The 22,069-nt window shown below is 45.7% G+C and overlaps 1 protein-coding gene across 3 annotated transcripts in view; it reads right to left on the reverse strand.

Moving 5' to 3' along the window:
* Nucleotides 1–22,069, reverse strand: part of CLK3 (CDC like kinase 3) — a 1,797,083-nt gene that overhangs the window by 993,478 nt on the left and 781,536 nt on the right. For all 3 annotated transcript variants that reach the window (XM_044077203.1, XM_044077202.1, XM_044077201.1), the window contains one exon: nt 2,354–2,444. In XM_044077203.1, coding sequence (XP_043933138.1) covers nt 2,354–2,444 — 91 coding nt within the window. The remainder of the gene's footprint in view (nt 1–2,353; nt 2,445–22,069) is intronic.

Raw genomic sequence — 22,069 nt, forward strand, 5'->3', positions numbered from 1 at the left:
CTAAAAATTATCCTGGTCTGTCTCTGGTAAGAGGACTCATGTCCATGCAGCCTTTATGAGGGGGATTTTGGGAATACTAAAAGCTGACTGGACTCATTAGAAGCATGAAGTGGTCAGCAAACAGAAGACAAACATCAGGCCCTACAAACTAGGACAGCAGTGAAGATTGTGTGCAGTCATTAAAGATTTGCATGAGGCCCAGTGCTGGCACCTTACTACGCTCTCTCAACAGGGCACTCCTATACACACAAGCTCAAGTCTCACACCATCAGTGCACACGTGCATGTGTGTGCGCGCATGCGTATCTAACTGGGTAATTTCATTAAGTCCAAATAGGACATAAGGACCAAAAGTATCAATATGAGACCTGGGACCACTCAAAGAAATCTGACTGTCAATGCCAAGCACCCTCTTCAGCTGCCATGCTCCCTTGCAAGGACTACTGCTCCTTTCCCTCTCAGTAAATGTAGTGGTGACAAGGGTAGTGGATAAATAGGTACTTTTAACCATGAAGAACCACATGCTGTCCAGGTCAAGAGTGAAAGTCAGTTCCTTAACCCTTTAATATCCATCCTGTTACCATCATGCATTGTACAAACACACCTGTGTACGTGAGGGCAATAAAAAGTTTGTTTTTGGAATCTTAGTAGTTCCACTAGAATCTAGAGGGGGAGCTTGGGAAACGAAAAAAGAATACAAGGAACTTCTATGGCAATTTAGATTAGATGCAATGCACAAACCAGGTTTAAATTAATATGCTATGATTAATCCTGTACTTAAAATGACAGCTGCTGAACTAATTTTTTTTTTACTAATTTTGCTTACTTTAATAAAGTATATGCATTTTATATAGAATCTTAAAAAGAAGTTTTGTACAAGCAGCACATGTTGAAATGTGGGTATATTTATGTAGGTTTGGTTACAAACAATATAGGAAAACTTCGTTTTTATCAGGTTTTTACCATGTTTCTATCACATTGGTTATGCGTATTTTGTTTCAGATAGTGATTTTGTTTTTACTGATAGTAACATAGGATGGACATTAAAGGGTTAAGAAACTGACATGAAGATGCAATGTGATTGGCAGACGTGTGTTTTAAATTGCATATGTCATGTGATTTCATGGCATCAGGTTCTGAAGAAGTTAGAGGGGACAAAAGCACTCAACTTGTTTTTCTAATAAATAGAACACACTCGACATGGACAGCATGTGGATCTTCATGGCCATTGGTACTTTACTGCATGGATTACAGACAGGTGGTTAAATAGGTACTTTCCTACAAATGTTGAACAATGTAAGAGCAGTACAAAATCTGGAAGAACATGGGGGTAACTGCACCCTCAAGCTAGAGTACATCATAACATGCACCATTTACAGGTATGTGGCAGCCAAGGACATTTCTGAACTGTGCCAAGCTGGGAGGAAATGCACAGCTGCACACTACAGAACAACCCTCCCCGATCATATGACTGTTCTGAACACTTTTTTTTGAAAACACTAAGAGAAGGACCTAATGAGCACTACCAAAACAACAAAAAATGTCTATTAGCCAAGTAATTGTCTGCCTCTGCTCTATCCTTTCATCAAGGAGAATCTCAACATAAAACAGAATTGAAGTTACTTGTGATGTACAAGTCTCACAGATGATGTAATGCAAAACCAATCCACACTTTCACCTGGCTCACTGTTTCACTGCACTGCCCCCATTTTTGATGCACCACCACAGTACTTCTCTCTCTCCATTTACCACCTCCAGTGCTGTAGTCTTTTGATCTTGTGCACTACTCATGTTCTTGGTCACAAAATGTAACCGCTTGTACTTTTAACTGCCAGACCATGGGCAACTGTTAACTTGCTTCACGGTCTGAAAACAGATATCTGCATTACTCTATTAGGTAGATCCTCAACCTAAAGTTAACTAATACTTCCAAAGCAGAGGTGGACTGCAGTCTCATACTTATGGACTGTCTCAAATAAGACCCCCAAACTCAAGATAACCTTTGCAGGATATTCCATTATGAGTAACCCATTATGTTCTTCCACTCTGCCTCAACTAGAATTAAGTTCCTTAATTAGCATTTACTACAGTGTTACCATTTAAAAGCTATGCAAAGCCACATGGCCACAACCACCAGAGAAACCCTGAGGGGCTATACCTAGGATTCAGATTAAAACCTGTACCACCACTCCTAGTGTACCCATGACAGTTAATTGATGCTAGCAGACTTTACAGCAATTTTTTTTTTGCAGGCATTCAAGAATTCTGAAGCGGAGAAAGCTCAGAAAAGGCAAGCTAATACAATACTTTTTTCTTCTAAATGCATACAAAAGTGAAAACTATACTGCTCTTACCTCTAAAGATTTGCAATTCTCTGCAACATATCTTCCATCCACAGTGTCCTCATCCCATCGAAGAGCTCCCCGGTGAAAGTACTTCTGCTTTCTACAAAGAAACAAGTATCGGATTGATGACATGTGAAACAAATATTTTTCCCCTCTGACAATTTGCCACGACTGTTAGCTGGGTGGACAAAACCATGATCAGCCACTATCCAGCTCAATGGCAAATACAAGTATACAGTTGTACAGAAGCACTGCTAGATACAAACCCAATGGCACATACAGAAAAGTACAGTTTTGTACCTACCATAAATGTAGATGTTCGAGTGTTCACACTGCTGCAGTCATCACACTTGGGTTATCCTGCCATCAGGCAGTCCCGCAGTCGGCCAGAGTTCCAAAGTCTTGATCCGGTGTCGGTTGCTGTCACTTCTTCCCTGACGTCAGTGTGCCAGGGGTATGTAAGATGCATCAGAAGCCATTTTCTTCAGTTTTTCTTGCCCCAGATGTAAGGTGTCCCCAATAGGTAGGCAATACATATTGTTAATAAAAAATATACATATAAAAATAAAACAATACCTTCAGTTACAAGCAAATACACCACAAAGGTTGTATAGGATAGAAAGGTGTAGATAAATCCAGCTAGTTCAGAGGGGATGGAGGGTGAGTAACCTGGACTGCAGCAGTGTGAACACTCGAACATCTACATTTATGGTAGGTACAAAACTGTACTATGTTCAGTGTTACACTGCTGCAGTCATCACACTTGGGTTGAATCCCAAACCTAAGGATGGGTGGTGGAACTAAATAGGGTTTGGAGAGGCTAGCAGGCGCTGCAGAACTGCAGTGGCAAAGCCAGCTCTGGTTTTAGAGTGTAGAGGTAAGTGACAGTGCTTGGTAAAGGTGTGCACTGAACTCCAAGTTGCAGCCTCCAAAATATCCTTGGTTGGTACCCCTCTGAGGAAGGCTGTTGATGTTGCTGTAGCCCTGGTGGAATGGGGCCTGATGTTACCAGGCGCAGATTTCCCATGGTGTGTGTAGCAGAAACAGATACAATGTCCTATCCATTTTGAAATGGTCTGTTTTGAGATAGCTTTTCCTTGTGATCCTGCAGCATAGGATACAAAGAGCTGGTCAGATTTTCTGAAAGCCTTAGTTTTATCCAAGTAGTAACGTAATTGCCTGTGAATGTCCAAAGAGTGTAGGAGCCTTTCCCCTTTGTTCTGGGGGTTTGGATAAAAGGTGGGCAAATGAATGGTTTGGTTTAGGGCCACACTGGATACCACCTTTGGCATAAAGGAAGGGTTAGTTTGTAAAGAGACTCTGTCTTGATGAAAGCTCCACTGCCATCAGGGCCTGTAGTTCTGAGACTCTTCGTGCTGAAGTTATTGCTAGCAGCAGGGCAGTTTTCCATGATAGGAACTGTAGATCAGCTGTGAAAGCTGATTCAAAGGGCGGTAGTGTAAGCTTTTCCAAAACAAAGTTGAGATCCCAAGTTGATGTTGGTGCTCTCCGGGGTGGTCTTATGTTCTTAGCCCCTCTGAGAACTGTCTTAGTAATGGATGTGAAAATATAGGAGGATCCGTGTTGTATTGAGCTGAAACAGCGGAGGCGTGGATCTTAATAGATAAGGAAAATCCTTTGTGCAACATCTGAGTTAAATATTGAAGAATCTGAGGAATATTAGGGACAAGGGGATTTTGGCCTTTAGCCTGGTTCCAGGCACAGAATCTTTTCCATTTGTCTGAATAGACTTTTCTGGTGCTGGGCCTCCTGGTCTCCAGAATGACGTCCATCACAGCTTTAGAGAGAAGTGTTGACTGGTTGTTTAGGCAATTTGCCATACAGCCAGATTTAAAGTCTTGAGCTGGCTGTGTAGAATCTGTTTTGTTGAGTGAGCAGGTGATTAATTGTAAGTAAAATCCACGGTGGGCCTTGAGCCATGTTCCTTAGTATTGGATACCAGTGTTGGCGTGGCCAGTCTGGAGCAATGAGCATCATTTGTGGCCTCTCTAATCTGGCTTTCAGCAGCACCTTTGCCAGAAGAGGCAGTGGAGGAAAGGCATACACTGTCAATGTTTTCCAACTGAATGAGAGGGTGTCCACTTTCCAAGCTAGTGTGTGGTGTTGTCCTTGTGCAGAATTTCCGTAGTTGGTAGTTTTCGGGGGAAGCAAACAGATCTATGTCTGGGCTCCCCCATTTTTGAGTCATCACTGCAAATACTTGTGGATCTAGTTTCCACTCGTGAGGATCTATGATGTTTCTGCTTAGATCTTCTGCCAATGTGTTTTTCTTTCCTGGCAGGAATTGTGCTTGTAGTTGAACTTGGTAGGTCAGTGCTGTGTTCCACAAGATCATTGCTTGTCTGCATAGGGGGTTAGGAGTGTGCGCCCCCTTGCTTGTCTGCACAGGGGGTAGGGGTGTTTGCCCACTTGCTTGCTTATGTACCACATCACTGTGGTGTTGTCAGTCTTTATTAGGGGTTGTCCTGGATGTAGGAGGTCCTTGAAAGCAGTTAGGGCATTTTGTACAGCTAGCATCTCTTTTTGATTGATATGTAGATGCCTTTGGTCTGCAGACCATTTGCCCTGAATACACTGTCCCGCCATGTGCACCCCCGGGCATAATCCGATGCATCTGTTATAGTTTGCCTGGCTGTGGGTAAGGTAAAAGGCTGACCCTTGTTGAGGTGACATGCCTGAGCCCACCATAGAAACTCCTGTTGAAGGCAGGGAATGAGTGGAATCGCTGTTTCCAAGCTGTGGCTGTGTTGAGTCCATACGCTTTTCAGATACCATTGTAATTTCCTCATATGCAGTTTTGCAAATGGTATTAGTACTATGCAAGATGCCATGAATCCCATGGCCTGCAGAATTTTTCTTGCAGGGAGTTGGGTCTTTGTTGCCATTATTTTGAAGTATTGAGTCAGTTGTCCTTGCTTGTGTGGCGTGAGATAAGCCATCTGGGCCGTTTTATTTAAGTTGGCACCCAGGAATATTGTCTTGTGAGGGGCACTAGTTTTGACTTCTTTTCGTTTACTATGTACCCTAGGCAACTTAGTAGGTTTTTGACAAACGCCAGATGCTTTAATAGAATGTCCTTGCTTTCTGCTTGAATAAAGCAGTCGTCCAGGTATGGATATATTTGAATCCCTCTGTCTGCAGTATGCAATTACTGATGCCAGGCATTTTGTGAACACCCTGGGTGCAGTAGATAAGCTAAAGGGCAGTGCAGAGAATTGGTAATGGGTTGAACCTGCTATAAATCAGAGGTATCTTCTGCAATTTTGTCCGATAGGGACATGCAGGTATGCCTCCTGGAGGTCCAACGTTACTAGCCAAGCTTTCTTGCCCAGCATGGGAAGAAGTTGCTGTAGTGTTAGCATCTTTAATTTGGGTACTTCCAGGTGTGTGTTTAGAATTGAGAGGTCCAGAATGGGTCTCCAGGCTTTGTCCTTTCGGGGAACTAGAAACAGTCAAGTAAAATCCTTGTCCTTGCTCCTGTGTAGGAACCTGTTGAATGGCTCTCATGTCCATGAGAGCTGAAATTTGCTTTTGAGCCTCTGCCCATTGATTTGGTGGCAGATTTGGCATTCCTTTTATCCTTGGCAAAGTGTGAAAGTAGAATCTGTATCCTTGAGATACAATATTTAGGAACAATTTGTCTTTTGTGATGTGCCAATTGTCTGCAAAAAGTGCTAGTCCCCCCCCCCCCCCCCAAGGGAGCTGCTAAGAGGGTTTTACTTGGTAGTCTGAGGGGTAAGTCATTGTGTTTGTCTTCTGGTAGTTTGAGACCTGTCTTTTCCTCCTTTTTGGGTTGTGGCTCCCCATTGTCGAGGCTGGTAAGAGCCTTGTGACTGGCCTCTGCCCCTTGGGTGTCCATCTGCCCCACTGTGGTCTGGCAGAAGCTGGAAAGGACCAGTTTTTGGTTGGCCAATTTCTGCTGAAACGAGGGGGTTGAACCTGTAAAAAAAATCCTTGACAGTCTGCATAGATTTTGCCTTATCCTCCATTTTCTTTAAAACGTCTGCTTTTACACTAAATAAAACATTCTGCTGTAAAGGTGCATCCAATAACTTTGCTTTAACATGATCAGGTAGTTCTTTTAACCAAGCATGCCTACGCATGACAGACCCTGTCACTGCTGCTCTACAAGAAGCTTCCAATGAATCAAATCCACATTGCAAAGTATGTTTTCCCACTTGTTCAGCTGCATGCAACAAATAAGTTATGTACTCACCATAACGTTCCATCTGAGTAGGAAACTTCATTTGTCTGCAACCTTTGGGTATCAGATCCGATCTCGGATCTGAGCCGGCAACTTGTTTCACAGCTATAAGATCTGAGCTCCTAACTCCTCCCCTTACCCATAATCACCTGCCAACCCTGACTGACCTCAGATCAAGTTTGCCCTCATACAAGCAGCTAAAAGGCTAAATACATCCGGAAGGGGACTAGGACATCCAGGAACTAAAATTCTGAAGGTCAGGGGGAAGGAGGGGGGGATGGTTGCAGACAAATGAAGTTTCCTACTTGGATGGAACGTTATGGTGAACACAACTTCTTAATCTGAAGTAGGTACTTCATTTGTCAGCAATCTTTGGGACAGAGTCCCCAGTTACCTGGATATTGGGCGGCCATCATGGAAGGATATTCCAGAGCACTGCGGAGCCAAAGGATGCTCTCCCTCTGGAGATAATGTCCAGCTTATAATCGTTGATAAAGGTATGAGATGAGGCCCAAGTGGCTGCGGAGCAAATATCATCTAAAGACACTCTAGACCTAAAGGCAGCAGAGGTAGATATAGAGCGAGTAGAATGTGCATGAACTCCCTGAGGTGCGGGCCTCCCAGAACTTTCATAGACCAATAGAATACACTCTGAGATCCATCGCGATAAAGTGACCTTAGAGACAGGTTTACCCAAGTTAAATTTGGCAAAGGAGATGAACTGGTCGGATTGTCTATGACCAGCAGTCCTGTGAATGTAGAAGCGCAGTTGTCTATGCACATCTAATGAACGCAGTTTGTATTCTCCTTTGTTCTGATACTTAGGAAAGAAGACTGGCAGGTTAATGGATTGGTTGATATTAGCCTCTGAAGCCATCTTGGAAAGAAACGAGGGATTGGTCCTGAGATGCACTCTATCCTGGTGAAAGGCCAAGTACGGGGGTTTTACACAAAGGGCCTGAAGCTCAGAAACTCTTTTCGCTGAAGTAATAGCGACAAGGAACGCAGTTTTCCAAGATAGATACTGAAGATCAACCGAAGCAGCAGGTTCAAAAGGGGGAGCTGTTAAGGCCTGTAGGACTAGTGATAAATCCCAAGGGGTACAACTTCCTTGACAGGGAGGTCTGAGCAGGAAGGTACCCTTGAGAAAGGTTTTACACAATTTTGCCGTAATCAAAGGACCTGACTCATGTCCCACATAGTAATGAGAAATAGCTGCCAGTTGAACCTTGACTGCAGAGCAGCTAGCCCCCTGATGAAATAGACCTGTAAGGAAATCCAACACAGTCGGCAATGGTGCTGTGAAGGGATCTAAGTTACGATTCTCCGCCCAGATGGAGAAACGCTTCTACTTACTGCGATAGACCTTTCTAGTGGAAGGTTTGTGTGCTGCTACTAGGATGGCTTTAACTGGGGAAGAGATTCCAGGAGTCCTGACTAGGAGTGGAACTGGAGCAGCCAGGCTGTCAACTTGAGGTTGTCCAGATTCGGGATCGGGAGATCTAGGGAATGCGATTAGACCCGGTTGGGGATCCAGAATCCAAGGAGGATTCACCAAGTGAGACCACAGGTAAGGGAACCACGTTTGACGAGGCCAGAATGGGGCAATGAGGATCATTCTGCTCCCCAACCGACTGCCTTTCTGTATGAGTTTCAGCATCAGAGGTAGAGGTGGGTAAGCATAAAGTAGACCGGGAGGCCAAGGCGTCTCTCTGGGATTCCCCGAAGGGGGGAATTAGAGCGAAGTAACTGTTGCATTTCGTATTTGAGGGAGAAGCAAAGAGATCGCAACAGGGTTGCCCCCACTCAGCAAAAGTCCGCTTCGCTACCTGGGGATTGAGACACCACTCAAGGGGAAAGGATGGTGCGGCTGAGCCTGTCCACCAGTATGTTGGACAGTCCTGGAATGTGCGTTGCAATAAGAAAGCGGTTGGTGGAGATCACCCATTCCCACACTCTCATGGCCTCTCGACCGAGAGGATAGGACCTGGTTCCCCCCCTGTTTGCGGATGTACCAGACAGCTGACATGTTGTCCATCTGTATCGCAATAGTTCCTACAGGAAGAAGGTTCTGAAGTGCTTGCAACGCCAATAGCACCACCCTCATCTCCAGGACATGGATATGCAAAGAGATCTCTGTCGTTCCACGTGCCTTGGACCGTCCTTGCCTGAGCAATACCCCCCCCACCCGAGGCGAGAGGCGTCCGTGGTCACTGTGGCGAGGGGAGGAGGCGTGGAGAAGGGACGTCCCGTATGGAGGTCCGGAGATTGGAGCCACCATAAGAGAGCGCTCCTGCAAGCCCTGCTGAGGGGAATAGGATGGCTTAGGGAGTAATGTAGAAAGGACCACTGGACTTGAAGGGTCCATTGCAGGACCCTCATTCAGACGAGCCAATGGCAGAAGAGTGATTGCCGCCGCCATGGAGCCTAGAGCCCTCAGGACCAACTCCGCCGGTGGAGCTTCTAATTGGAGGATGGCCCATACATGAAGCCTCAGGTTTTGTAGTCGTTCCGCAGTCAGGAATGCTAGAAGGTTTCTCGTATCCAACTTGGCCCCTATAAACTCTATCACCTGAGTCGGAGCAAGAGAAGATTTGTCCCTGTTGATAGTGATGCCCAGCTGGGGGGCAAGCCGGAGGAAGTAGTCCCTAGCTGAGCAAAGTAGATGCCTTGTCAGGGCAGTCAGGAGCCAGTTGTCCAGGTATGGAAAAACCTGCATTCCCTGGAGTCTCAGGTGGGCCGATATCACTGCTAATACTTTGGTAAACACCCTGGGGGCTGTGGTGAGACCAAAGGGAAGGACCCTGAACTGGTAGTGACTGGCTCCCAGCCGGAAGCGGAGGAACCTCCTGGATCGTCTGTCCGTCAGAATGTGGTAGTACGCATCCTTGAGGTCTATTGAGCACATCCAGTTCTCCCGCAATAGGGGGAGGATGGATTGAAGAGTGACCATCCAGAATTTTTGTTTGGTTACTGACCGGTTCAAAAAGGAGAGGTCGAGAATTGGCCTCAAGTCCCCCGTCTTTTTTGGCACCAGAAAGAACTTGGAGTAAAAACCTAATCCGCGCTGGTCTGGGGGGATGGGTTGGATGGCTTTTTCTAGGAGCTGCTGAATCTCTGCAGCTGCTACCTCCCTCTGATCGGGTGGGTACATCGGGGAGGTTTCCGAGTTTGGGGACATGATACAGGGGAATTTGGTAACCTCTGGATATGATGCGAAGCACCCAGTGATCTGATGTGATGGACTCCCAAAGCTGCCAGGTGCCTCGAGAAATGCCCTCCCGACTGCCTCGAGTGGAGCAGTCGGGCAACCCCTCAGGGTTGCTGCGTGGGCCGATCAGAGAAGGTTTCTCTGGATCCAAATTACTTCGGGCCCCCTCTGCCTCTAGGGCAGCATCCTCCCTGTCCTCCTCTGCCACGGAAGGACTGGTTGTCCGGAGCAGGCTGGGGAATGTTGCGATTTCCGGAACCACATCTTCTGTCCCTTTTGGTTCTTGGAGAAGGACCTCTGGGGAGCAGAGAAGCGGACCCCGACGGCAGACATCTTCCAGTCCCTTTCGCTCTGGACTAAAGTCTCACGAACGGTCTTGCCAAATAAGGCAGAACCATCAAAGGGGGCATTCGCAAATGACGCTTTGAAGGGTGAAGGGTTCCGCGAAGTCACAATGTCTGAGCCAGGCCTGGCGTCTCATGACTAGGCCTGCTCCGCTGGCTCTAGCGGCTCCCTCTGTGGCATGGGACAAAAGCCGCATAGAGGTATTCGATATAGATCTTAGAGTGGCCATGCAAGTGGAGTACAACTGTTTGTCCTCCGCTGACATGGACTCCGGGGGGGGCAGCGTACTCTTTGATAAGGTCTCGCTGCATCCTAATAATGTGTGCCATGTAGTTCAGGGACCTTACTGAGAAGGTCGCTGAACTAAAGACTCGCTTCCCTAGGCGATCCATCGAGCGGGACTCTTTGCTCGGTGGATAGATCGAGGGGCTCTCCTGAGCTAATTCCCTCTTGGTGGCTACTGCCACCAACATGGCATCTATGGGAGGACCCTTGCTCCAGTGGGCTCTCTCTGAAGGGGGGCTCAAAATCCTATCGGGGCATTTGAGAACTGGCTCCAGTGTCCGGCTCCTTCCACGCCCTGGTGGTAACAAGGTCCACCAGGGGGTCAGGTGGAGGGGACACCCAAGAGGTAGATGGGCCTGCTTCGAATGCTTCCAGGAACATGGACTCTGAGAAAGTCTTGGGGGCAGACCCCCCCCCCAATCCTGAGTATTTCCATGATGTCTCCGAAGGAGACATCCTTGGGAGGGGTGACCTTGGGGAGCCTTCCCCTTCATCCAAGTCAGTCTTCTGTTAAGGACTCAGGGGAGTCCACATGCTTCCTCTTACACTTCCGCTTATGAGGAACATCCTCGGGAGGGCTGTCCAAGGAAGGCTCACCAGCAACATCTTGTTCCAGAGGAACGACCTGAGACATCGAAGCAGGCTGTCCCTGTGGCCGGGTGAAGGAAGCCAGACCCAGCTGAGAGAGAGTGCAGGATGGGGCGGAGGTAAGGGCCGGGGGTCCGGATGCACTCAACAGAGCCCTCTCCACCGCATCGAAGGCTGAGGGAGAGTCGCTCTCTCTCAGGTCCGAGAGCAGACTCCCACTCGGATCCGATGGGGGGGATCGGGACCGGAGCAGAGACCATCGGATCCGAAGGACCCGTGTGCTCTCTGACCTGGACGGAGCCGAAGGTACACTGAATCCCTCGGATCCGAAGCTCAGCCCACGGCTCCGAGAGCTCGGATCCAACAAGGATGGACCCGACAAACTCTAGGGAAAGGTCGGAGCTGAAGTACCAAGTACTGTTGGTGCCGACCCACCCCCGGCTCCAACGTTGCATGGCCTCGACTGAGATAGGGTCTCCTCCTCCTCGGGTCCTGGTGAGAAGCATGGGGACCGGAGCCGAGGAGGAGACCGCTTAGTCAGGGGGGGGGGGCGAAGCGGAGGCCTCGGCCCGCCGCTTGTGGTGCTTCCCCCTCCTTTTCTCCCTCCTGGCCTCCCTCTCATCCAGCGCCGCAGCGGGAGTTTGAGTCCCGGCCGGGGGGAGAGAGGCAGGAGTGGCCGCCACCGAGGACTGGGGTGAGGCCACGGGAGCACCGGAGGTCGAATCCGGGGGCAAAGGTCCCGCCAGTATCAGCTTCGACCTCCATTCTTTCAGTGCCCTGGGGTTGAACGCCGCGCAGATAGTACACCCTGAGGAGAGGTGTTCAACCCCAAGGCACCAAACACACAGAGTGTGGCCATCCACCGGTGAAAGCTTATGGCCACACTCGGTGCATTTAGAAAAGATCAGTTTTGTGGCCTCTGACATTACACTAGTACAAAAAAGCTAACTCACTCGCACAAGGCCCCAAACACACACCGACCCACACAAAATCTATGCACCAGCGAGGGGAAATTACACACAAAAAAAATATATAAGATTTTAGGACTAAAATAAGGGGAAACCTAAACACACTCAACCTTTTAATAAAAAATATAACAATAATTACAATAAGCTGAAAGACTTATCTGAACAGACTAGGAACTCTGAATCTAGCTGCTTTCACTAAGCGCGGCAAACCAGATCTGAGGTCAGTCAGGGTTGGCAGGGGATTATGGGTAAGGGGAGGAGCTAGGAGCTCGGATCTTATAGCTGTGAAACAAGTTGTTGGCTCAGATCAGAGATCGGATCCGATACCCAAAGGTTGCTGACAAATGAAGTACCTACTTCAGATTCTTGCATTTCCTTGTAATCAGGCTGCTCTGTATGTGTGAGCATTTTATGTTTTAATTGAGACATCAAATATTGTTGATATTTCAGCATGTGAAACTGACAATTTAAGGCTCTCATAGCTAGAGTAGCTGAGGTATATACTTTCTTTCCCCATCTATCTAGTGCTTTAGAATCCCTTTCAGATGGCACAGGATTTTTAGCAATAGAGGCCTTAACCCCTTTGGGACCCTGGGAAATGGTTTCTGGGTCAGCAACTGGGCTTTTATACAGGAATTTGAGAGTCAGGGACTCTGTAGTACCTGTCGGGTTTGGCTGGTGCAGGAGGTAGTGAATCTGGGTTAAGGCTAGATTCTGAATAAACATCATCCACAATGTCTAACACAGGTGGAATAGCAAGTGGTCTGTGCTGGGGTAGTAAAAGGAACTCTCGGAGCCTTTTCTTAGAATCAGAGTAATCCTGGCCTTCCCAGTGGAAATGTTCCCTCATGGTATGTAAGGTTTCCCCAAAAGAGTAGTCTGGGGGAGATGCAGAAGGGATAGACTCTTCAGCATCAGAGTCTTCATAAGGGGGAAAGGAATATTCCTGTTCCTCAGAAGAGTCTGAGGAAATTGAAACCTGGTCAGAGGAAGCATAGTCCTCCTGTCTTGGCCTTTTATCAGGAGGGGGATGGGAACCCCTGATTAGGGTAATTAAGTCTTCAGCCATCTTAAGCATCTGTTTCTTAGGCGTGGGGCCTTGTACTGGAGACTGCTGTACAGTCTGTTTTTAAAGGAGTTTTCAGCTTTGCATAGGATTTAATAGTGAGTGTAGTGTAGTCTGTCTGAATTCACCTTCTGCAACTGAAGGCGTTTCAACTGCACTGAAATCTCCTTCAGGCATGGAGTCGAAAGGGCCTAAAGGTAAAGGTTGTGGAGGCTTGGCAATCTCAGCTTGTGAATCGGATGTCGCCTGGGGTACTAAATCAGCGGTAGTCAGGGGCTGTGTAGGCATCTCACTGAAAACCGGAGAACCGGCGACTGGCCTACAAGAGGCCTCTGAGTCTGGTTTGGGGCTCGGCTGCCTGTCATTATCTTTGCGTTTTTTATGCATTCCGGTAGTCGGTTGCTCCGACGGCATGGTATAATTAAATTTCCTACCAAAATAATGTTGGACAAAAAGCAAACCAACGTTTAATAGTGTATTAAACCTAGCACAAAACTAACAACCTGTGACTTCGTGGTCTGGGCCTAGGCAAGGAATACAATAAAAATGAAAGGTCCTTATGAGGTATTTGCTTCCCACAAGAAATGCAATTGTTAACTTTTTCTGACATTGGACTGAGGCAAGAAAAGGTCACCCAATGGGGTAATTAGCTTTATTGAAGACTTCAGTCTGAAATTCGGTTTGAAAATCTCAGGAGTTGTCCGACCGGCACTTGCGAACTGCTTCTGCTTCTGGCACCGCGTGGCAAGAAAGACTGAAGAAAATGGCATCGGATGCATCTGGTATACCCCTGGCGCACTGAAGTACAGTTTTGTACCTACCATAAATGTAGATGTTCGAAGATCCACATTGCTGCAGTCCTTACCACTTGGGTAGTCCGCTGTCCTCGGTCGGCCCGAATATCAAAGTATAAGGCTGACGTCGGTCAAGGCGCATTTGACTGACATCAGGACGTCAGGGTACAAATGCGCATGACCGACGTCATATCCTCAGTCTTTTCTTGCCCCAGATGTCAGAAGACCCTAAAAAGAAAGGTCAAAACCAAAAGACAGCAAACAACCAACCAACCACCCTTGCACTAAAAATATGTACAATATATACAATATATACAATATACACCATATTGACAACCCAATCCACACAACCGCCTCTAACTACAGAGGGGAAGGAGGGAGGGTAAATTGGACTGCAGCAATGTGGATCTTGAACATCTACATTTATGGTAGGTACAAAACTGTACTATGTTCTTCATCTCACATTGCTGCAGTCCTTACACTTGGGTAGAATCCCAAAGCAGAGGTAAGGGAGGATGGCAAAACTATAAGGAAGAAGGAGCTGCCAAAATGCCCTGCAAAATAGCAGTGGCAAAACCAGCCCTAGATTTAGAATAAAGTGGAAGGTGATAATGCCTAGAGAAAGTATGCACTGAACTCCAAGTAGCTGCCTCCAAAATATCTTTAGTTGCCACCCCCCTTAAAAAAGCTGTCTAAGTGGCAGTAGCCCTAGTGGAATGAGGCCTAATCCCAGCTGGAATCTCCTTGCCATGATGGGAATAACAGAAAGCAATGCAAAACCCAATCCACTTAGAAATAGTTTGTTTTGACACAGGCTTGCCCTGAGAACTCAAAGCAAAGGAAACAAATAACTGCTGAGACTGCCTGAACCCTTTAGTTCTGTCCAAATAATATCGCAACTGCCTGTGTACATCTAAAGTGTGCAAAATCTTTTCCCCTTTATTTTGGGGTTTGCATAAAAGTAGGCAAATGAATAGTTTGGTTTAAAGCCACACTAGAAACCACTTTAGGCATAAAGGAAGGATTAGTACGTAAAGATACCCTATCCTTATGGAAAATTAAGAAAGGCTCAACCGCCATAAGGGCCTGCAACTCAGAAACCCTTCTTGCAGAGGTAATGGCCAACAAAAAGCAGTCTTCCATGATAAATATTTCAACTCGGTAGTAGCTGCAGGCTCAAAAGGTTGTAGAGTAAGTTTCTCCAACACAAAATTGAGATCCCAAGCAGGAGTAGGAGCTCTACGTGGGGGTCTTATATTCTTTGCCCCTCTAAGAAATTGCTTGAACAAAGGATGAGAAAACAATGGTGGGTCACAATCATAGTGAGCGAAATTGCTGCAGCATGAACCTTAATAGAAGAGAAGGACAAACCTTTGTCCAGTAACTCAGTAAGATATTGAAGAGCCACACTTAAATTAGGCTCAGAAACATCAAAATCCTTTGCTGCACTCCAAAATAAAAATCTCTTCCATTTATCTGCGTACACTTTCCTTGTACTAGGCCTTCTAGCTTCCAAAATAACATTCAAAACTTGCTGTGGAAGTTGAGACCCACTATGGTTCAAAACAGAATATGCCAGGCTGTTAGATGAAGAGAGTGAAGCTTGACATTGAGCAAATGACTGTCCTCCTGAGACAACAGGTGTGGAATCGAAGGCAAAGGCCATGGAGGCTCCTGCATCAGGCTTCTCAGTAATGGGTACCAATGCTGTCTAGGCCAATCTGGAGCTATCAAAATCATCCTTGGCTTGTCCTGTCTGGCCTTTAGTAGTACCTTTGGGAGGAGAGGCAGAGGTGGAAAGGCATACTCATGAAGATTGCTCCAATTGAAAGAAAGAGCATCCACTTTCCAAGCTGTGGGATGAAACCTTTTCGTGCAAAACTTTGGCAGCTGGTGGTTTAGTGGAGAAGCGAACAGATCTATGTCTGGAGTTCCCCATGACACTGTCAATTTCTGAAATACATGAGGATCCAATTTCCACTCGTGGGGATCCATAATTCGTCTGCTCAACACATCTGCTAAGGAGTTCTGTGCTCCCGGCAGAAACCTTGCCTGAAGATTTAGCTGTAAACTGAGAGCAGTCTCCCACAAAATCATTGCTTGCCTGCATAGAGAATAAGAATGTGTTCCCCCTTGCTTGATGTACCACAGGACAGTTGTGTTGTCTGTTAGAATCAACACCTGCCCTGGAAGAAGTAAATCCTTGAAAGCTATTAATGCAAACTGGACTGCTAACATCTCCTTCAGGTTGATATGTAGATGTTGTAGTCTGGCAGGCCACTTGTCTTGTATCCACTTTCCATTCAGATGAGCTCCCCAAGCTTTGTCTGAGGCATCAGTCGTTAGAATCTGACTCGCCTCTGGCCGGGTCACAGAGAGTCCCTTGTTTAGGTGACATTCCTGAGCCCACCACAACAATTCCTTTTGAATGCAAGGTATTATTTGAATGACAGTGTCCAGATCCTGGCAGTGCTGTGTCCATACATTTTTGAGATACCATTGTAACTTCCTCATATGCAGTTTGGCATTGGGAAGCACCGGAATACAAGATGCCATGAACCCCAAGGCTTGAAGGACTGTCCTTGCAGTCAGCCTGGACTGATGAGACAATTGATGAAAGTAAAGGGAAAGATTCTTTTGTTTGTCCGGGGTCAAAAGGCCATCTGGGATGCTGTATTCAGTCTTACACCCAGAAAGCACATGTCCTGAGAGGGTACTAGACTGGACTTTATTTCGTTCACAGAATACCCCAGGCATCTTAGCACTGCTATCACATATTCCAAATGATGAAGAAGCTCGTCCTTCCTTGAGCCAGAATCAGGCAATCGTCCAAATAAGGATAGATCTGTATTCCTTTTAGCCTGAGGAAAGCTATCACTGGAGCCAGAACTTTCGTGAACACTCTGGGCAGTAGATAAGCCAAAGGGCAATGCAGAGAACTGATAATGAGAAGTCCCAGCCCGAAAACGCAGATACTTCCTGCAACTCAGTCTGATAGGAACATGAAGGTAAGCCTCCTTGAGATCCAAAGTTACCATCCAATGATCTTTGCCCAGCAGAGGTAAAAGCTGTTGTAACGTCAACATTTTGAACTTGGGAATGTCCAGATAAGTGTTGAGGGTAGATAAATCCAAAACTGGTCTCCACGTGTTCCCTTTCTTTGGTACTAGGAACAGGCGAGAATAAAATCCTAGGCCCACTTCTGGCATAGGGACCGGCTGTATGGCCCCTATTTGAAGTAACAGAGAAATTTGTTTGTGAGCCTCTATTCTTTGCTGAGGAGGAACGTCTGGCATGCCTTTGAAAGGAGGCAAGGTATGGAAATAAAACCTGTAACCGTGGTGTATGATATCCAATACCCATCTGTCTTGGGTAATTAAACTCCAATTTTCCTTGAAGAGTGCCAACCTTCCTCCCAAAGGTGCTGCCAGACGAGAAGGCTCTGGCAGCTGAAAAGGTAAGTCATTGTGTCTGTTTACGAAAGGACTGACCCCTGCCCTCACCCGAAGACTGTGCAGGTGAACTCCCTGTTCTAGGCCTGAAAGAGCCCTGAGCTCTGCCCCTACCACGTCTAGACCTACCCCTAGACTGGGAATCATAAGAAGGATACGCCCACCCCTTGGTAGGCCAATTTCTACTAAACTTCGGAGGCTGAACCTGCAAAAAATCTTTAACAGTCTGCATAGACTTAGCCTTGTCTTCCATTTTCTTTAAGACTGCCTCAACAGGATAACCAAACACATCAGATTGTAAAGGAGCATCTAAAATCCTTGTCTTAACATGGTCAGATAAATTCTGATCCCTCAGCCAGGTGTGCCTGCGAAGAACTGACCCAGTGGCAGCCACCCTAGACGAGGCCTGTACAGCATCAAAACCACATTGCAAAGAATGCTTACCCACCTGTTCAGAAACATGTACTAAATCTTGTAACTCTTTACACTCAATACCTTCCGCCAGAGCATCTACCTTAGACTTCAATTGTGAAAGGAGATAGTTTTGGTATTTCAACATGTGAAACTGGCAATTCAAAGCCCTCATAGCTAGGGTGGAGGAAGTATAAACTTTCTTTCCCCATCTATCCAAAGCCCTGGCCTCTATCTGGAGGAACCGGATTTTTGACAACAGAAGCCTTAACACCTTTAGGCCCCTGACTAACAGTTTCTGGGTCTGCCCTAGGACTCTTAAAAAGATACTTATGAGCTTCAGGCACCCTGTAATACCTATCCGGTTTAACAGGAGCAGGAGGCAAAGAATCAGGATTAAGAGAAGCCTCTGCAAAAACATCTTCCACCACATCCAGAACCGGAGGTATAGCCAAAGGCCTATGCTGGGGTAAAAACAAAAATTCCCTAAGCCTTTTCCTGGAATCAGAGAAGTCCTGACCTTCCCACTTAAAATGCTCCCTCATGGAATGAAGAGTATCTGAAAAAGAAAAATCCTCAGGAGGAGAAGCAGAAGGAGTAGAATCATCCACATCAGAATCAGAATAAGGAGAATACTCCTGCAAGTCTTCAGCCGAAGACTCAAACATCCGAAGCCTGCTCAAAACTCCCTAGCTCAGGTTCCACCCTAGGTCTCTTATCAGGAGGGGGCAAAGAACCTCTAATCAAAGTAATCAAATCTTCTGCCATTTTAAGCATATGCTTCTTGGGCACAGTTCCTTAAGAACTAGGGGTGACACCAACTGAAGCTAAACCTGGCCTGCCTCTGGGGGAAGCCTTGGAAACAGAAGGAGAGGGCCTAACCACCCTAGGAAGGGAGGGGAGTATAGTAACCTGAGAAGCCCCTTCAGCCTGACCTGCCTCCTGAGAGGCCACATCCTGCAATAACAAAGTCTCTCCCTGGGACTCCAAAGAAACCTCCGGCGGAACCACCGGCTCCACAGACACCTCTAAAGAACCGGCGTCCGGTACGGACGGTTCTTCTAGCCTAGGCTTAACTGCTTTGTCCTTGCGCTTCTTCGAAGAAGCGGGCGCCGGAGCATCCGACGGCATTTTATAATTGCACCGCTTCCCGAAGACTAACCTGGCACAATCTAACCTTCTCTTTATAGTGCGCTTATTGAATCTAGCACAAGAGCGACACCCAACAACGTTGTGCTCAGGCCCTAAACAAGGAATACACAAAGTATGATAATCTCTATGCGGTATCCGTTTCCCACAAGAAATACAGTTATTCACTTTTTCTGACATCCGGTAAACCACTGAGGCAAGAAAAACTAAAATATTCCCAACGGGTACTTAGCCAACTTTGACTCGGTCTGAAACTCCGAATTCGAAAAATTTCAGAACGCCGAACGGCACTTGCAACGCTGCTTCTGCATCGGACCATGCGGCAAAAAAGACTGAGGATATGACGTCGGTCATGCGCATTTGTACCCTGACGTCCTGATGTCAGTCAAATGCGCCTTGACCGATGTCAGCCTTATACTTTGATATTCGGGCCGACCGAGGACAGCGGACTACCCAAGTGTAAGGACTGCAGCAATGTGAGATGAAGAACATCGTCAGGGAAGAAGCGACAGCAACAGATGCCGGACCAAGACTTTGGAACTCTGGCAGACTGCGGGACCGCATGACGGCAGGATAACCCAAGTGTGATGACTGCGGCAGTGTAACACGATGAACATCAGTGGTAGATACAAAAACAAAGCAGATTATCACCAGAAGTAAATATGGAAAAATAAATAAATCCAAAAGGTATGATATGCATGAACTTTTTGCTTCGAGTATTAGTCTTAGCTCAAACATTAATCAAATAAAATATCTGCACTGACATTCAGAGCATTATCCTGCAACTATGAAGTACATTTGTTACTATAGGGACTGGGAGGTCATCAGCACTGGACTTAACTCCAGTCAAGAGGTGGGGTGGGCTACAAAACCAATGGGAGGGATGGGCTATAAAAAGGCACTGAAGAAAGGCATTGTTGGTGTGAAATGACATTGGCATAAGAGGCAAGTGAGAAATACAACAAGTGCAAAGAATGTATAAAGTGGTCTTATCCCAAGAGAGGCAGTTATGTGTAAAAAGGCTTGAAGGAAGACTGTAAAGATCCAACAATAAAATTTAATTTTCCATATGGAAATTTAGTACAGACCAGTAAGAAAACACTGAACAGCCATTCATCTGAAACGTTGAGGGCACTCCTTGACTGGTAGGAAGACACCCACCCCAGTACCTATCAAAATTAATCACTTTCTGTAAAATCCTATGCTCGGAACAATCTCCTTGCTTGTCTTAATACATCAGGATTAAGTTAGTCCATACAGCCTGCCAGTTTGATTTTGCCACTGTAGAGTTAGGATCTCAGTCATTGTAGACATCTGTAAAGGCTTGATTTTATTCTTTTAACTTAAAGGAATTGCACCCACAGACTCAAAAAAAAAGCATGTTTATTATGTCATCATGCTTTGGTGTTGCCTACATTTTAACACCACTCTGGGACTATTTACAGGTTTTTAAACATTTTTATATGTAACTTGAGTCTGACCACGGAGTCTGGCATCTTGAAGTAATTCTGATTGTTTAGTCTGCCTGTATGTATTCCAAAATGCAGTGCTAGTCTGTAAAAAGTTACATCACGCAGGTTTCTTTCTTCCTAAAGCTGCTGTCACACTGCATTGATTTTACAAGACTACACTGCTGTCTTTCAGTCAGTTTTAAAGTAACATTTCATGCTGTTCAATGACTATTTACAACACAAACAGTGCAAGTGCCACAGAACAGATGTTCAAAGTGCTTTTTACTGCTGCTTTTTAAAATGGCATGGCTAAACTGCTTTTATTGTGAAGCCTGAATTGTACTACTATGACTCCTCTCCAATCCCTACTTCACACTCAACTTCCCTAGCTGTCAAAGTGCTAAGGGTAATTTGAGCAGTTTACCTGCGGAGATTGACAGCTCACAGCAGGAGACTTGACTCATGTACTGTTTTCCTCGTTCTAGCCTTTACATTCTGTATGGATAAGGGAAGGACCAGGGAGCTGTGACATCACAAGTTTAATATGTTCCCTAATAATAAAAGCTGCATAACAGACCTTTTCAGAGAACCACAAGAAAATAGTGTAGGATTCATGTCCCAGAGTCTCTACATCCAAGAGGCTTCTTGCCTTCTCTTACCAGAGGCAAACCCCCTTGCAAATAGTGCTTTGGGCCAAGTCATAAAACTGTACTGGATTTGGAAGTCACTGTGATCCTTGGAAGTCACTTTAAAACTATAATTTATATTTTTATATTGCTGAATGTGTTTAATATAATATATACAAAAGTAGATACAAAAACAGGACCACCAAAAACTCAAAACAGCATGTCCAAAATGTCGAAAAACTTGGTAAAATAAAACAATGACACGACAAAGGCTGCATTCTCCAAGTTAAAAAAAAACTTTACTAGTGCACATAACACAACCACTTTCACTAGTTTACTTCATCAGGAGTAATAAACACTACAAAACACACACCTTAAATACACCTCCCTATCATGTTAAAATCAATTGGCATTCATTTAAAAAATATTTAAAGGTAAACTACACAAAAAACATGTACAACAAGCAGACATTAATCTCATGATCACATTATCAAAACTTTTAATACATATATATAATTCATTCACATGATGTATTTCATCTCCTAATGGGTCTGGACTTTAATTTAGGTCTGAGGGGAATGCATTCATTTAACCCATTCCCTGCACCACCTCTCATCCGAACTATCCACATAGATTCAAGTTCCTCTGTTCTCCGACGTATATCCATTCCCCTTGCCTAGCATTCTCTGAAGCAAACAAGTGAAAGCGCTCGTGTTATGTGCACTAGTAAAGTTTTAACTTGGAGACTGCAGCCTTTGTAGTGTCATTGTTTTATTTTACCAAGTTTTTCGACATTTTGGACACGCTGTTTGAGTTTTTGGTGGTCCTGTTTTTCTATCTACTTTTGTTCACTTTTACTGCCACCAAGCTCAACTTTATGGCTGACAAAGGAGCTGATACAGGAATTGTTGAATTAGACCATGATGGTACTGTATATGCTAGTAAGAAGCCTAAAAGGTTTCTGCAAGCTGTCTGTGAAGACTAATCCATTGATAAAACTGTGTTGGTGATGAAGCTGACAAATCAGTGGATATTAATTTAAAAACACAATTATTCTCTTTGGAGAAATATTTGTATAAATTAAAATGGATTTAGTTTCAAGTTCCACCTTGAAGCATGTCTAACTGAAGGCATTGTACCAACGGGTCTGAAAA

Source organism: Protopterus annectens, chromosome 7.part0, assembly GCF_019279795.1.
Source record: "Protopterus annectens isolate FY-2018-M chromosome 7.part0, PAN1.0, whole genome shotgun sequence".
Taxonomy (NCBI): Eukaryota; Metazoa; Chordata; order Ceratodontiformes; family Protopteridae; genus Protopterus; species Protopterus annectens.